General features: G+C 53.9%; 1 protein-coding gene across 1 annotated transcript in view; it reads left to right on the top strand.

Annotated features, from left to right (window-relative positions):
* LOC140390348 (uncharacterized) overlaps positions 1-15182 on the top strand; it is a 222817-nt gene extending 207635 nt beyond the window's left edge. The window contains exons 32-34 of the mRNA XM_072475420.1: positions 3259-3406; positions 11133-11230; positions 12637-15182. Of these exons, the coding sequence (XP_072331521.1) occupies positions 3259-3406; positions 11133-11230; positions 12637-13887 (1497 nt within the window). The 3' untranslated portion in view covers positions 13888-15182. The remainder of the gene's footprint in view (positions 1-3258; positions 3407-11132; positions 11231-12636) is intronic.
* Positions 15183-17325: the final 2143 nt, after the last annotated feature.

Here is a 17325-nt window from a genome sequence, read left to right on the forward strand (position 1 = left end):
GCATTGTGGATAGCACAATTGCTTCACAGCTCCAGGGTCCCAGGTTCGATTCCGGCTTGGGTCACTGTCTGTGCGGAGTCTGCACATCCTCCCCGTGTGTGCGTGGGTTTCCTCCGGGTGCTCCGGTTTCCTCCCACAGTCCAAAGATGTGCAGGTTAGGTGGATTGGCCATGATAAATTGCCCTTAGTGTCCAAAATTGCCCTTAGTGTTGGGTGGGGTTACTGGGTTATGGGGATAGGGTGGAGGTGTTGACCTTGGGTAGGGTGCTCTTTCCAAGAGCCGGTGCAGACTCGATGGGCCGAATGACCTCCTTCCGCACTGTAAATTCTATGATAATCTATGACAAGCCCGACTGATCATCTTAAATGGCTAACGAGTACAATTCCTGGCGCACTCAGGATTGTTCAGTAAGTGCTGCACAATTGCCGAATCACATCAAGTGTTTGACGGTACGTTCTGAGCTTTGCAAGCACGGGTTGGTTGGGGACGGTCAGTGCTTTGCCTGTTGCGAACAGCCGAGGGGGACATGCTGTTTGATACGATTTCCCCAGTCATTGGGACGTACGGCGTACACATCTGGCATCACAACGCCATTGTACTTCATATATCACATTGCCTGGTTCTGTGGTAGGCGGAATGATTTTCGATTTGATGTCTGCATCCTGTTAGTGCTGAATGCCACCCGTACTGCATTGCTGCTGCATAGTAGCAGTGTGAAACAGCTAGCTTCACCTTTGCTCAAACCTTTGAGACATCCAGGATAGTCAGGACTAAAAGTGGCAGCCTTATGCCCATTAATGAGCTTGCACGGTATACACTAAACAATGATTGGATCGGGGTGGCCATTATCCCGCAGGATATCTTTGATGCACTCTAATTCAGCATCAAACTTGCATAATGAGCAAGAAGCTGAGGCCCTATTTATGAGATTACTGATCGGGCCACTTATAGCCTGTGAAGCTGTAGGAATTCTAATGTGTGTATTCAACAGCAAAGGTGGGCAGTAGTAGAGATCACATGAGTGGACTTCTCGACCAGCACATCGAGGAAAGGGCAGTCGATTGCTCCATTTCAGAGGAGAATTTGCACATGGGATGGTGTGTAAGGAGGTTCTTGCATGCCATTTCAGATTCAAATACAGCAAACATATCGTCTATGTACTGGAAACATGCAAAGGGGGTGCTAGGATTTCTCATGCAAATCGACAAAGATGTCTACGAGAGCAGGGCCTAGAGGGGATCCGATGGCAACACTATCTATTTGGGCACACATGGCTCTAGTTCAAACCGAACCCAACTGTGTGAGTTGCTAAGTTCAATAAGTACAGATTGAGACAATGGTGGCCTTCCCAGCTCACCATGATACATTGACGTGGTGTAAATGTCTATGCCCCCCCCCCCCCATGAGCAGTACAATGGTGAGTGGACTCGCTATGTCGAACGAGCCAATGGACACAGCCTTGCTATCGATATACAAGTCCTGTGTGTTCCCGACGAAGGTGAAGGAATCGTCACTGTGTATGTGGAAAACTCATTCAGACTTGATTTCAGCAATTCGCTCAGCGATTTGGCCAATTCATGCCAAAGATAAAATAGGAGGACATCACTTGTGCGCGTCTTGGGAGCCCGTAGATAGACGGACGCAGTGAGTCGCAAAGATGAATCCAACCATATGGATGCCACCCGGCTGCTCGTTACTCTTACGTAATCCCAACAAATGTTTTTGTAACCTGCTTTGGAGCAGGGTCCTGGAAGGACACCTCGCTGGTCCAGCACACGCACATTGCAGGATAACCACTGGCTTGCCCCGTTTTCACAAGCACTGTGACTGTGTGGGGGGGGTGGGGCATTGCGAAGCGCCAAGGCCAATCCAGGCATACATATCTGTGAGCCCGATAAAGAGACTGGAATAGTCATCCCTGACCAGAACCAGTGCATTGATGCAAACCTCACGCTGTTTAATGATCGATCCAAATCCACATCCATGGATACTGCTGCTCAGCATGGTGGCACGGCCCTGCTCGAAAGCAGGTTACAAAAAACACGGGTTGGGCTCGCGTGTGCGGAGAGCGTAAGATGTAAGATGGGATTGGTCCTCACGGCTCACTGCAACCGTGTGTGTATGGGTTGTGCGAAACGCACAGAAGTGATCTCCCTTTACTGGTTCAACAGACCATAAGATGGCCAAATGGTCAGGGCACAGTTCCACATATCTTTGATTGACAAGGAAGTCAATAGTTATGGGACTAAAGGTGAGTGGAGCCATGAATTTATTGAATGGTAGAGCAGATTTGAAGAGCACAATGGCCGTCTGTTGCTCCTAAGTCCAACATTCCTACTTTCAGCGCCAGGGTCTGATGCTGGGTATGTAGGGCTTATGTCCCACTGACTGATGGATCGCATCAAATGGCACATCACTTTGGCTATTCTCAGTGCTGACTGCACTGAACCAGCCGTACTTGCAAAACTCAGTGCCCAACATTAGATGTGATTCCGCAAATGGATACCACTGACTGAACACTCCCGAGTGTGTCAAGAAATATATTAACAACCAATTTAAGTCTGTTGGGCTGGCAAGGTGGCTCGTTTACACTTACTAGAAGTTACATATGTCCAGATATAGGGTCCAGCTCTCTGAAGGCAAAAGGAACTTGTCCAGACATTGTGCCTTTTCAATTAACCAAAAACGTGGCGGGGGGGAGGGGGGGGGGGGGAGGTGGTTGGACACTGTTCCTCGGTAAACTCTCCCACGGTGCATCTCAACCAATCAGACTAGCCTTTAAAAAATTTAAACAATGGCTTTTGGGTAGCAGTTCCCTGATACATTCTCCATGGCAACACCTCGACCAATCAGAGTCCGCTTGCCAACCGATCAACACCCTACTTCTCACGCAGTATGAATTGTTGATCCCTTTGAAATTTGGTATTCTTGTGGCTGTCCTGATAAGTGCACGCTGGAAAGCTTTGACAGCATGTCCCTTTTTCAGCAATATTCACGTTCTGTACTGCGAGCCACCACTGGCCCCATCCTGAAATGATAGGATTTACACAGGAATTCTATCTGGAGACATGGGCATCCTCAAAGTTCACGTCGAAGCCATGACTGAAGTCAGTGGCAAGCGTGGTTCTGCGACAGGAAGTGGGGCACAGCCGGTAAATGTTTCGATGCAAAGTCAGGACGCTGAGAGGCCACGCGATGAGCGAGCTGGCCGCGAGATGGGCCGACTTTAACCTTCCTTTATTCCCCCCCCCCCCCAGATCCTCGTGCGCAACAGGTCGACCGATGTGGACGCGCGCATGCACGACGGGACCACGCCACTGATCCTGGCGGCCCGGCTCGCCATCGACAACGTGGTGGAGGAGCTGATAAACTGCAACGCCGATGTCAGCGCCGCAGACAATCACGGTACTCCGCCGGTCGCCTGCTATTGGGGACCAGTGATTTTAAGCATCAGCGCGCACAGTCAGGGTGCAAATCCCTCAGGATTGGGTAGAACCCCGGTTTTAGGCTCCTCCCCAATGTTGCTCCCTGTCAGCTGCAGAGAATAATTAAGAAACAGCTCCGTCAGCTTTCCAGCGGAACTGGTCCACCTTCAAAATGGAGGGAGCTGCAGGGGCGGAGGATTCAGTGAAACCACCGCAGGGGGATGTCAGTCAGTTTGGCGGACAGCCTGCAGGTGAAGAGAAAAGTCAGTCGGTGTACCCGATGATCGATAAAAGATTAACTCTTCCACTCAACTCTTTCCACTGAGAGTTTGACATGGCAGGTTGATAAATGACAGAGAAGAAAGACACTTGCATTTAGAGAGCCTTTCACAAAGTTAGCACGATACAAACTTTCCAAACTACTGTCACTGATGTAATGTAGGAATCCTGGTTACTGTCGCGGAACACAGCAAGCTCCCCACAAGTAACAATGTGATGATGGTATTATTTTACTCCTGTTGCTTGTCGGGTGACTATTCTGAAAGACAAAAGGAGAACAACCCCATCTCTTTGAAATAGATTTTCACATCACCGTATCGGGAAAAAGGGACCTTGATTTAATGTCACATCCAAAATAGGCATCCTCCAACCGTGAAGCACTATCTTCATACTGACCCTCCAACAGTGCAGCACTCCCTCAGTGCTGATCCTCCAACAGTGCAGCACTCCCTCAGTACTGACCCACTGACAGTGCAGCACTCCCTCAGTACTGACCCTCTGACAGTGCAGCATTCCCTCAGTGCTGACCCTCTGACAGTGCAGCACTCCCTCAGTACTGACCCACTGACAGTGCAGCACTCCCTCAGTACTGACCCTCTGACAATGCAGCATTCCCTCAGTGCTGACCCTCTGACAGTGCAGCATTCCCTCAGTACTGACCCTCTGACAGTGCAGCACCCCCTCAGTACTGACCCTGTGACACTGCTGCAGGCGCTCAGTTCTGACCATCTGACGGCGCAGCCCTCCCTCAGTATTGACCCTCTGACAGTGCAGCATTCCCTCAGTGCTGACCGTCTTAGTGCAGCTCTCCCTCAGTAAGGACCCTCTGACAGTGCAGCACTCCCTCACTTCTGACCATCTGACGGTGTAGCTCTCCCTCAGTACTGACCCTCTGACAGTGCAGCACTCCCTCAGTACTGACCCTCTGACAGATCAGCACTCCCTCAGTACTGACCCTCTGACAGTGCAGTACACCCTCAGTACTGACTCTCTGACAGTGCAGCTCTCCCTCAGGACTGACTCTCTGACAGTGCAGCACTCCCTCAGTACTGACCCTCGGACAGTGCAGGGCTCCCTCAGTACTGACCCTCTGACAGTGTAGTACTCCCTCAGTACTGACTCTCTGACAGTGCAGCTCTCCCTCAGGACTGACTCTCTGACAGTGCAGCACTCCCTCAGTACTGACCCTCTGACAGTGCAGCTCTCCCTCAGTACTGACCCTCTGACAGTGCAGCCCTCCCTCAGCACTGACCCTCTGACAGTGCAGCACTGCCTCAGTACTGACCATCTGACAGCGCAGCACTCCCTCAGTACTGACCCTCTGACAGTGCAGCACTCCCTCAGCACTGATCCTCCGACAGTGCAGCACTCCCTCAGTACTGACTCGCTGACAGTGCAGCGCTCCCCCAGTATTTTCCCAGTGACAGTGCAGCACTCCCTTTGTACTGACTCTCCAACAGTGCAGCACTCCCACAAAACTGTTCCTCTGACAGTGCAGCTCTCCCTCAGTCCTGCCCCTCTGACAGTGCAGCTCTCCCTCAGTACTGACCCTCTGACAGTGCAGCCCTCCCTCAGCACTGACCCTCTGACAGTGCAGCACTGCCTCAGTACTGACCATCTGACAGCACAGCACTCCCTCAGTACTGACCCTCTGACAGTGCAGCAATCCCTCAGTACTGACCCTCTGACAGTGCAGCAATCCCTCAGTACTGATCCTCTGACAGTGCAGCGCTACCTCAGTACTGACCCTCTGACAGTGCAGCCCTCCCTCAGCACTGACCCTCTGACAGTGCAGCACTGCCTCAGTACTGACCATCTGACAGCACAGCACTCCCTCAGTACTGACCCTCTGACAGTGCAGCACTCCCTCAGTACTGACCCTCTGACAGTGCAGCTCTCCCTAAGTACTGACCCTCTGACAGTGCCGCACTCCCTCAGTACTGACTCTCTGACAGTGCAGCGCTCCCTCAGTATTGACCTAGTGACAGTGCAGCACTCCCTCGGTACTGACCCTCTGACAGTGCAGCACTGCCTCAGTACTGACCATCAGACAGTGCAGCACTCCCTCAGTACTGACCCTCTGACAGTGCAGCACTCCCTCAGCACTGACCCTCTGACAGTGCAGCACTCCCTCAGTACTGACCCTCTGACAGTGCAGCAATCCCTCAGTACTGACCCTCTGACAGTGCAGCAATCCCTCAGTACTGATCCTCTGACAGTGCAGCGCTACCTCAGTACTGACCCTCTGACAGTGCAGCCCTCCCTCAGCACTGACCCTCTGACAGTGCAGCACTGCCTCAGTACTGACCATCTGACAGCACAGCACTCCCTCAGTACTGACCCTCTGACAGTGCAGCACTCCCTCAGTACTGACCCTCTGACAGTGCAGCTCTCCCTAAGTACTGACCCTCTGACAGTGCCGCACTCCCTCAGTACTGACTCTCTGACAGTGCAGCGCTCCCTCAGTATTGACCTAGTGACAGTGCAGCACTCCCTCGGTACTGACCCTCTGACAGTGCAGCACTCCCTCAGTACTGACCACCTGACAGCGCAGCTCTCACCTATACTGACCCTCTGGCAGTGCAGCACTCCCTCAGTACTGACCCTCTGAGAGTGCAGCAATCCCTCAGTACTGACCCTCTGACAGTGCAGCACTCCCTCAGTACTGACCCTCTGACAGTGCAGCGCTCCCTCAGTACTGACCCTCTGACAGTGCAGCACTCCCTCAGTGCTGACCCTCTGACAGCGCAGCTCTCCCTCAGTACTGACTCTCTGACAGTGCAGCGCTGCTTCAGTACTGACCCTCTGACAGTGCAGCACTCCCTCAGTACTGACCCTCTGACAGTGCAGCTCTCCCTCAGTACAGACCCTCTGACAGTGCAGCGCTGCTTCAGTACTGACCCTCTGACAGTGCAGCACTCCCTCAGTACTGACTCTCTGACAGTGCAGCACTCCCTCAGTACTGACTCTCTGACAGTGCAGCACTCCCTCAGTACTGACCCTCTGACAGTGGAGCACTCCCTCAGTACTGACTCTCTGACAGTGCAGCGCTGCTTCAGTACTGACCCTCTGACAGTGCAGCACTCCCTCAGTACTGACCCTCTGACAGTGCAGCACTCCCTCAGCACTGAGCCTCTGACAGTGCAGCACTCCCTCAGCACTGAGCCTCTGACAGTGCAGCACTCCCTCAGTACTGACCCTCTGACAGTGCAGCTCTCCCTCAGTACAGACCCTCTGACAGTGCAGCACTGCCTCAGTACTGACCCTCTGACAGTGCAGCACTGCCTCAGTACTGAACATCTGACAGCGCAGCACTCACCTATACTGACCCTCTGACAGTGCAGCACTCCCTCAGCATTGACCCTCTGACAGTGCAGCACTCCCTCAGTACTGACCCTCTGACAGTGCAGCACTCCCTCAGCACTGACCCTCTGACAGTGCAGCACTCCCTCAGTACTGACCCTCTGACAGTGCAGCTCTCCCTCAGTACTGACCCTCTGACAGTGCAGCTCTCCCTCAGTACTGACCCTCTGACAGTGCAGCAATCCCTCAGTACTGACCCTCTGACAGTGCAGCACTCCCTCAGTATTGACCTAGTGACAGTGCAGCACTCCCTCAGCACTGACCCTCTGACAGTGCAGCACTCCCTCAGTACTGACCCTCTGACAGTGCAGCTCTCCCTCAGTACTGACCCTCTGACAGTGCAGCAATCCCTCAGTACTGACCCTCTGACAGTGCAGCACTCCCTCAGTATTGACCTAGTGACAGTGCAGGACTCCCTCAGCACTGACCCTCTGACAGTGCAGCACTGCCTCAGTACTGAACATCTGACAGTGCAGCACTCACCTATACTGACCCTCTGACAGTGCAGCACTCCCTCAGTACTGACCCTCTGACAGTGCAGCTCTCCCTCAGTACTGACCCTCTGACAGTGCAGCAATCCCTCAGTACTGACCCTCTGACAGTGCAGCGCTGCTTCAGTACTGACCCTCTGACAGTGCAGCACTCCCTCAGTACTGACTCTCTGACAGTGCAGCACTCCCTCAGTACTGACTCTCTGACAGTGCAGCACTCCCTCAGTACTGACCCTCTGACAGTGGAGCACTCCCTCAGTACTGACTCTCTGACAGTGCAGCGCTGCTTCAGTACTGACCCTCTGACAGTGCAGCACTCCCTCAGTACTGACCCTCTGACAGTGCAGCACTCCCTCAGCACTGAGCCTCTGACAGTGCAGCACTCCCTCAGCACTGAGCCTCTGACAGTGCAGCACTCCCTCAGTACTGACCCTCTGACAGTGCAGCTCTCCCTCAGTACAGACCCTCTGACAGTGCAGCACTGCCTCAGTACTGACCCTCTGACAGTGCAGCACTGCCTCAGTACTGAACATCTGACAGCGCAGCACTCACCTATACTGACCCTCTGACAGTGCAGCACTCCCTCAGCACTGACCCTCTGACAGTGCAGCACTCCCTCAGTACTGACCCTCTGACAGTGCAGCACTCCCTCAGCACTGACCCTCTGACAGTGCAGCACTCCCTCAGTACTGACCCTCTGACAGTGCAGCTCTCCCTCAGTACTGACCCTCTGACAGTGCAGCTCTCCCTCAGTACTGACCCTCTGACAGTGCAGCTCTCCCTCAGTACTGACCCTCTGACAGTGCAGCAATCCCTCAGTACTGACCCTCTGACAGTGCAGCACTCCCTCAGCACTGACCCTCTGACAGTGCAGCACTCCCTCAGTACTGACCCTCTGACAGTGCAGCTCTCCCTCAGTACTGACCCTCTGACAGTGCAGCAATCCCTCAGTACTGACCCTCTGACAGTGCAGCACTCCCTCAGTATTGACCTAGTGACAGTGCAGCACTCCCTCAGCACTGACCCTCTGACAGTGCAGCACTGCCTCAGTACTGAACATCTGACAGTGCAGCACTCACCTATACTGACCCTCTGACAGTGCAGCACTCCCTCAGTACTGACCCTCTGACAGTGCAGCTCTCCCTCAGTACTGACCCTCTGACAGTGCAGCAATCCCTCAGTACTGACCCTCTGACAGTGCAGCACTCCCTCAGTATTGACCTAGTGACAGTGCAGCACTCCCTCAGCACTGACCCTCTGACAATGCAGCACTCCCTCAGTACTGACCCTCTGAGAGTGCAGCTGTCCCTCAGTACTGACCCTCTGACAGTGCAGCAATCCCTCAGTACTCACCCTCTGACAGTGCAGCAATCCCTCAGTACTGACCCTCTGACAGTGCAGCACTCCCTCAGAACTGACCCTCTGACAGTGCAGCACTCCCTCAGTACTGACCCTCTGACAGTGCAGCACTCCCTCAGTACTGACCCTGTGACTGTGCAGCACTCCGTTAGTACCGACCCTCTGACAGTGCAGCACTCCCTCAGTGCTGACTCTCTGACAGTGCAGCACTCCCTCAATACTGACCTTCTGACAGTGCAGCACTCCCTCAGTACTCACCCTCTGACAGTGCAGCAGTTCCTCAATACAAACCCTCTGACAGTGCAGCACTCCCTCAATACTGACCCTCTGACAGTGCAGCACTCCCTCAGTACTGACCCTCTGACAGTGTAACATTCCCTCAGTACTGACCCTCTGACAGTGCAGCACTCCCTCAGTACTGACCCTCTGACAGTGCAGCACTCCCTCAGTACTGACCCTCTGACAGTGCAGCACTCCCTCAGTGCTGACTCTCTGACAGTGCAGCACTCCCTCAGTACTGACCCTCTGACAGTGCAGCAGTTCCTCAGTACTGACCCTCTGACAGTGCAGCACTCCCTCAGTACTGACCCTCTGACAGTGCAGCGCTCCCTCAGTACTGACCCTCTGACAGTGTAACATTCCCTCAGTACTGACCCTCTGACAGTGCAGCACTCCCTCAGTACTGACCCTCTGACAGTGCAGCACTCCCTCAGTACTGACCCTCTGACAGTGCAGCACTCCCTCAGTACTGACCCTCTGACAGTGCAGCTCTCCCTAAGTACTGACCATCTGACAGCGCAGCACTCACCTAGACTGACCCTCTGACAGTGCAGCACTCCCTCAGTACTGACCCTCTGAGAGTGCAGCAATCCCTCAGTTCTGACCCTCTGACAGTGCAGCGCTGTCTCAATACTGACCCTCTGACAGTGCAGCACTCCCTCAGCATTGACCTAGTGACAGTGCAGCACTCCCTCAGCACTGACCCTCTGACAGTGCAGCACTGCCTCAGTACTGACCATCTGACAGCACAGCACTCCCTCAGCACTGACCCTCTGACAGTGCAACACTCCCTCCGTACTGACCCTCTGACAGTGCAGCACTCCCTCAGTACTGACCCTCTGACAGTGCAGCAATCCCTCAGTACTGACCCTCTGACAGTGCAGCACTCCCTCAGAACTGACCCTCTGACAGTGCAGCACTCCCTCAGTACTGACCCTCTGACAGTGCAGCACTCCCTCAGTACTGACCCTGTGACTGTGCAGCACTCCGTAAGTACCGACCCTCTGACAGTGCAGCACTCCCTCAGTGCTGACCCTCTGACAGTGCAGCATTCCCTCAGTACTGACCCTCTGACAGTGCAGCACTCCCTCAGCACTGACTCTTTGACAGTGCAGCACTTCCTCAATACTGACCTTCTGACAGTGCAGCACTCCCTCAGTACTCACCCTCTGACAGTGCAGCAGTTCCTCAGTACTCACCCTCTGACAGTGCAGCAGTTCCTCAGTACTGACCTTCTGACAGTGCAGCACTCCCTCAGTACTGACCCTCTGACAGGGCAGCACTCCCTCAGTACTGACCCTCTGACAGTGCAGCACTCCCTCAGTACTGACCCTCTGATAGTGCAGCAGTTCCTCAGTACTGACCCTCTGACAGTGCAGTACTACCTCAGTACTGACCCTCTGACAGTGCAGCACTCCCTCAATACTGACCCTCTGACAGTGCAGCGCTCCCTCTGTACTGCCCCTCTGACAGTGCAGCACTCCCTCAGTACTGACCGTCTGACAGTGCAGCACTCCCGAGGAACTGACCCTCTGACAGTGCAGCTCTCCCTCAGTACTGACCGTCTGACAGTGCAGCACTCCCGAGGAACTGACCCTCTGACAGTGCAGCACTCCCTCAGTATTGACCCTCTGACAGTGCAGCACTCTTACAAGCTATGAAATGGAACTTGAAGCCACAACGTTTGAATCTGCAGAATGTGTTGAGCGACAGCTGGCACAGTGCGTTCTAGCCGATGTAACTTCACATTTTGAAGAGCCTTTGTCTGTTGACAATGAGACACTGAACAGTGTGTTATGTTGGGTGGGTTTCTGGATAACTATTCTACAGCAGGATGGACAATGCGTCCCTCAATTGTGAGACTCTGGACATGAGGTCAGCACTCATGGGAAAGTAACTCAAGCGACCTGACGCTCTGTCCCTTTGCTCCCTCAGGGAAATCTGCTCTACATTGGGCTGCTGCCGTGAATAACGTGGGCACTGTCATCCTCCTCCTACGCAATGGGGCCAACAAGGACATGCAGGACAACAAGGTGAGGAGGGTAGGAATAGCCTTGGATGGAGAAAGACCTTGATCCAGGAATGTCAGCGTGATAGTTCACACCGGTTTTCCCCAACGACTGGTAGTCTTTGCCACACAGAGAAGGAGATTCATTTCTGACTCACTGCCCTGGGAGTGTTGATGGGACAGTGTCGAGGGAGCTTTACTCTGTATCTAGCCCGTGCTGTACCTGTCCTGCGAGCGTTTGATGGGACAGTGTCGACGGAGCTAGACTCTGTATCTAACCCCATGCTGTACCTGTCCTGGGACTGTTTGATGGGACAGTGTAGAGTGAGCTTTACTCTGTATCTAACCCTGTGCTATATCTGTACTGGGAGTTTTTGATGGGGACAGTGTAGAGGGAACTTTACTCTGTATCTAACCCTGTGCTGTACCTGTCGAGGGAGTGTTTGATGGGGACAGTGTAGAGGGAGCTTTACCCTGAATTGAACCCCGTGCTGTACCTGTCCTGGGACTATTTGATGGGGACAGTGTAGAGGGAGCTTTACTCTGTATCTAACCCCGTGCTGTACCTGTCCTGCGAGTGTTTGATGGGACAGTGTAGAGGGAGCTTTATTCTGTATCTAACCCCGTGCTGTACCTGTCCTGGGAGTGTTTGATGGGGACAGTGCAGAGAGAGCTTTACTCTGTATCTAACCCCGTGCTGTACCTGTCCTGGGAGTGTTTGATGGGGACAGGGCAGAGAGAGCTTTACTCTGAATTGAACCCCGTGCTGTACCTGTCCTGGGAGTGTTTGATGGGACAGTGTAGAGGAAGCTTTACTCTGTGTCTAACCCCGTGCTGTACCTGTCCTGGGAGTGTTTGATGGGACAGTGTAGAGGGAGCTTTATTCTGTATCTAACCCCGTGCTGTACCTGTCCTGGGAGTGTTTGATGGGGACAGTGCAGAGAGAGCTTTACTCTGTATCTAACCCCGTGCTGTACCTGTCCTGGGAGTGTTTGATGGGGACAGTGCAGAGAGAGCTTTACTCTGAATTGAACCCCGTGCTGTACCTGTCCTGGGAGTGTTTGATGGGACAGTGTAGAGGAAGCTTTACTCTGTGTCTAACCCCGTGCTGTACCTGTCCTGGGAGTGTTTGATGGGACAGTGCAGAGGGAGCTTTACTCTGTATCTAACCCCGTGCTGTACCTGTCCTGCGAGTGTTTGATGGGACAGTGTAGAGGAAGCTTTACTCTGAATCGAACCCCGTGCTGTACCTGTCCTGGGAGTGTTTGAGACAAGGAGTTCTGTCATTCTCAGCACCGAGTTCCCGCCTATTACTGTCCACCAGGATTGATTGGGAAATGCTGATCGTGATGATAATTCGCGCTGACTGGCCAGTGAAATTGTGTTACCTCATCTCCATCGCCTTTTGCTTTTTTTCTTTGTGCTCCACAGGAGGAGAGTCCTCTCTTCATCGCCGCCCGCGAGGGAAGCTACGAGACAGCGAAGGTTCTGCTGGAACATCTGGCCAACCGGGAGCTGGCCGACCACATGAACCGGCTGCCCCGCGCCATCGCCAGCGAGCGCCAACACCACGACATCGTCCAGCTCCTCGACGACCGCAGCCTGTCTTGCGGCCAGGCCGTCGCCCCTGCCTCACCCTTCCCTGCCATCAAGCCCCCAAAGAAGGGGAGGAGGCAGGGTCCCCGGGGGCCAGTCTGCCCAAAGGAGTGTGGGGAGGACGGCGCGGGTGGGAGGGTGGCACCCTGCCAAGGGGCTGGCGGCCTCCGGGACCCCTCTCTCCAACCCCAGATAGACTTGAATCATTCCCTGTACTTCCCCCAGACTTTTCACTGCGCTTACCAAGCTGCATCCCCAGCCTTCCTGCCTCCATCCTATGCAGCGCATCCAGTGGATGGGCACTGCCACAGTTCCCATGCCAGCCTGAATGGACCCCACCATCTCAGCATGGACCAATTATACAAGCACAGGACGCCAAACCTTAGTGGCCCCCGGCTACTGACTATGCCAGTCCCAGGCGGTGGCAGCCTAATGGTGGCAGGTCCGTCTCAGCAAGGCTACTCCAAAAGGCCCTGCCTGATTGGTGCGGGTCAGCTACTGGGGCCAGACCTGGCACACGGGTACGTGCCAGCGCCTCAGCGGCCAGCCGAGAGGGAGATGCAGGGAGGACGCAACCAGCCCTGGCAACTGAGCCACTATCCCGGGCGGCACCAGGATTGGTTGGCAGGGAAGGGCAGCGGGCCTGAGGGGCCCGGGTGTGGAGGCGGGCAGCACTTGATACCGTCAGTCCACCAGCGCCCACCCTACCAGGCGTCAGTGCCCATCCCGAGCAGTGGCACCAGCCGGGAGGGGGCTGCGTGCAACCAATCAGGCCTCCCTGGGCCGGCACCCGTGGGTGTCGGGAGCCTGCCCCAGGAGGGGCCGCCCGGAGACGAGCCGCACCGTTATGCCGCCTCGCTGCCAACCATCCACGAGCAACCCGTCGCCGCGGGGACCAGCCTGTACCCAACCCCGCCATCCCAGCACAGCTACCCGTCACCACCGGATACGGACCTCCCTCCGCCTCGCCAGGGCCGCCACCCGTTCCTGACGCCTTCCCCCGAATCCCCCGACCAATGGTCGAGCTCCTCGCCGCATTCCAACCAGTCTGATTGGTCAGATGGGATAGTCAGCCCCACCTCCTAGGCTGCTCTTCGAGGTAAGGGGGAGGGGCAAGTCACGTGACCAGCAATGAATTGTGGGTAGCGGGAACGGCTTTGCCTCCGACTGAACATCGGGTCAAAGAGACAGGGGAAGACAGTCGGTGACGGCGCCGGCTTTACAAATGGAAACGTTCACCAGTCTGTGTCTGCATGAGGAACACTACCTATCAATTGTGCCAGTCTGTTGCCACGTGCATCAAGAGCACTGGACCAGGGCAGCGGGCAGGGTAGCGTCAATCAGGTCGCGCCACCTTAGTGATATTCCACATGTCTCCTGGAATGAAAGCTCTGAACGATCCCAAACCGAGGGGGTGACCATCACTTTGCACAATTACCCCTCACACACACCCTCCCTCCCACCCACAGCCCCCGCCATCCACCATTCACTGTAAAGAACCAAGCCTTGTGTCATTTTGAGGAGATTAGCTGTTGTGTACAAGAGACCAAGAGAGAGGTGTCCTGTCGTCAGTGAAGAAACACAGGGCAACGTGGCCTGGTTTCAATGCCGATGGTCCCCAATGTTAGGGGTGTGTAGGCAGCACCATTGCATGGCAAAGAATAACAAACACATTGGCCAAAGAACGACTGGCGGCGGACATGTTCCTAACCCCCTAACCCCAACCTGACAACTTGTCCGAACCCTAACCGTAAAGCTAACCCCAACCTAGACCCTGAACCTTCATCCCAAACCTGTGAATCCCACGGGGTTAAAGGAGAAAGTCCTGGATTCAGAGTGAAGAGCGTCTAAAAATGATCTTGGCTATGAGGAGAGGTTGAATGAACATGTTTTGTTCTCACTGGAACGACGGAGGTTGACAGGGGACCTGATAGAGGTCTACAAAATTATGAGGGGCATAGACAGAGTGGATAATCAGAGGCTTTTCCCCAGGGTAGAGGGGTCAATTACTAGGGGGCACAGGTTTAAGGTGCGAGAGGCAAGATTTAGAGGAGATGGACGAGGCAGGTTTTTTACACAGCGGGTAGTGGGTGCCTGGAACTCCCTGCCGGAGGAGGTGGTGGAAGTAAGGACGATAGTGACATTTAAGGGGCATCTTGACAAATACATGAATAGGATGGGAATAGAGGGATACGGACCCAGGAAGTGTAGAAGATTGTAGTTTAGTCGGGCAGCATGGTTGGCATGGGCTTGGAGGGCCGAAGGGCCGGTTCCTGCGATGTACTTTTCTTTGTTCTATTATCGAATATAAACAGGCTGGTGGAATAGGTGGGCAGAGGGAGACTAAATGTTGATGCAGACGAGTATGAAGCGATACCTTTTCGGTGGGTGGGTGGGGGGGTGGGGGGGGGGGGTGAAGCAATGTAAATGGTACAATTTTTAAAGGCAGGGGGTGGGGGGGGGGGGGGGGGGGGAGGTGCAGAGTCAGAGTGTCTCAGGTACATGTACGCAAATCGTTGAAGGTGGCAAGATAGGAAATCTTCGGAAGGGGAGTTTGGGATGCTCAGCGATGCCACAGAGTGCAACAGCAAGGGAATTGTGGTAAACTGTTAGGAATAAAAACACTGCTTCATGCCGGCTGCAGCGTTGTGTTCAATCCCAGGCAACGCCACCTTCAGGAAGGATGTTTTGGACAGCGCTCAGGAGACATTTACTGAAATAGCACTGAGATCGGGGACTTTGGCTATGTGGGGAGAGGTGAGAGGGGGGGGGGCATTGTTCCTTCCCCTTCGAGCAGGGGACGTTCAGAGGTGATTTGGTCGACTCGTTCAGAATTTTTGATGGAATAAAAGAAGTAGAAACACTTTCTCGTGGCTGGCGGGTTAGGAACCAGAGGGACGTGGGTTGAAGGTGATTTGGAAAAGAACCAGAGAGCGACATGGCGGGAGGGGCGGCGGTCACAAATGTACGTTGTTATAATGCGGAGGGGCTGGTGGAGCTCAGTTGGCTGGGAAGCTGGTTCGTGATGCGGATTGAGACCAACAGGTTCGATCCCCGCACTGGCTGAGGTTATTCATGAAGGCCCCGCCTTCTCAACCCTGCCCCTTGCCTGCTCCTCAGGTTAAATCACCACCAGTCAGCTGTCCCCCCCTCAAAGGGGAAAGCAGCCTAAGGTCATCTGGGACTAGGACAACTTTACTTTATAATGTGGAAAATATCAGAAAGGGCACTGGAAAGAGATTTAGCAGAAACTTTCAAAAGCGGATTGGTTATATAATTGAAGGTTAAAACAAAATGGCTGTGGGGGAGGGAGAGTGGGCGGTGGTGGGAACAAAGTAGGGGGAGAGGAACTCATTGAATAGCTCCGCCAAAGAGCCAACACTGAGACTATGGGCAGAATGGTCGCAATCCGAAACATTTACTCGATCCGTGACGCAAAATCGTGCGGTGTGGACAGGTACTCCGTGACGAGGTGGGAATATCGGGCAGGCTCTCCTGCCAGCCTCCGGGTGACCCAATAGTGCCAGGAGCAAGAAGCTGAGAATGTGCCAACACTTCTCTCCGTCGCCTGCAAATTCTTATCTGCAGACCACCAGACCCACCCGCCACGCGCCCCCACCCCCCACCCAACCACCTCTCCTGCCACACCTCCCCCTGCCGCACCTCCCCCTGCTCACTTTGTTGCACCGCTGCCACTCGCCAGTCAAGTCAGAGCTGGAGCACATTGCCCGCTGGCCCCCTGAGCTTTCAATCGCTGCCACGCTGTCAGAAGGAAGATCCCCCACTTCAGGACTACACAACATGGGCAAGAATGAGGCAATGTCCTCAAACTGCAGCCAGATATTTTAATATATTTATTACTATTATCGACACAGCTGTAGTACTTCTACTCTCTCCTGGTTACTTAAATGCAGCATTTTCTCAGAGGCTATTTTTGATATAATTTTATAAATACTGTGCATATGGATTTTTTTTGTAACAAATCTTCTTGTGTTTCTAATAAAAGGTTTGTGGACAAATAAAATGTCTGAGGAAAGGGTTAATGTTCTATCCTTGAGAGCTGCAACTTTCCAAGTCCTTGAAAAGTCAGTGGTGTGGGCGAATCATTTATCCTCTGTTATCAGCTCACCCCAAAAAGAGCTTCGAATGTGTACGGTCAATGCTGCCGCGCTGTTCACCCAGAGCGTGATTACTTCCAGAGACGTGTACTGTAGTGGTGTGCTGACATGAAACTTCATCACTAACTTGCTATCGCAGTTCTATGCCCAGACGGGGGAGACACAACGTTACACTGGTCCAATAGGGGACAGGCCTTTCAGGATTACACTGAGAGCAGAGGGAGGTTCATTCTGTATCTAATCCTGTGCTGTACCTGTCCTGGGAGTGTTTGATGGGGACAGTGTAGAGGGAGCTTTACTCTGTATCTAACCCCGTGCTGTACCTGTCCTGGGAGTGTTTGATGCGGACAGTGTAGAGGGAGCTTTACTCTGTATCTCACCCCATGCTGTACCTGTCCTGGAGTGT

Source organism: Scyliorhinus torazame, chromosome 14 (genome assembly GCF_047496885.1).
Source record: "Scyliorhinus torazame isolate Kashiwa2021f chromosome 14, sScyTor2.1, whole genome shotgun sequence".
Taxonomy (NCBI): Eukaryota; Metazoa; Chordata; class Chondrichthyes; order Carcharhiniformes; family Scyliorhinidae; genus Scyliorhinus; species Scyliorhinus torazame.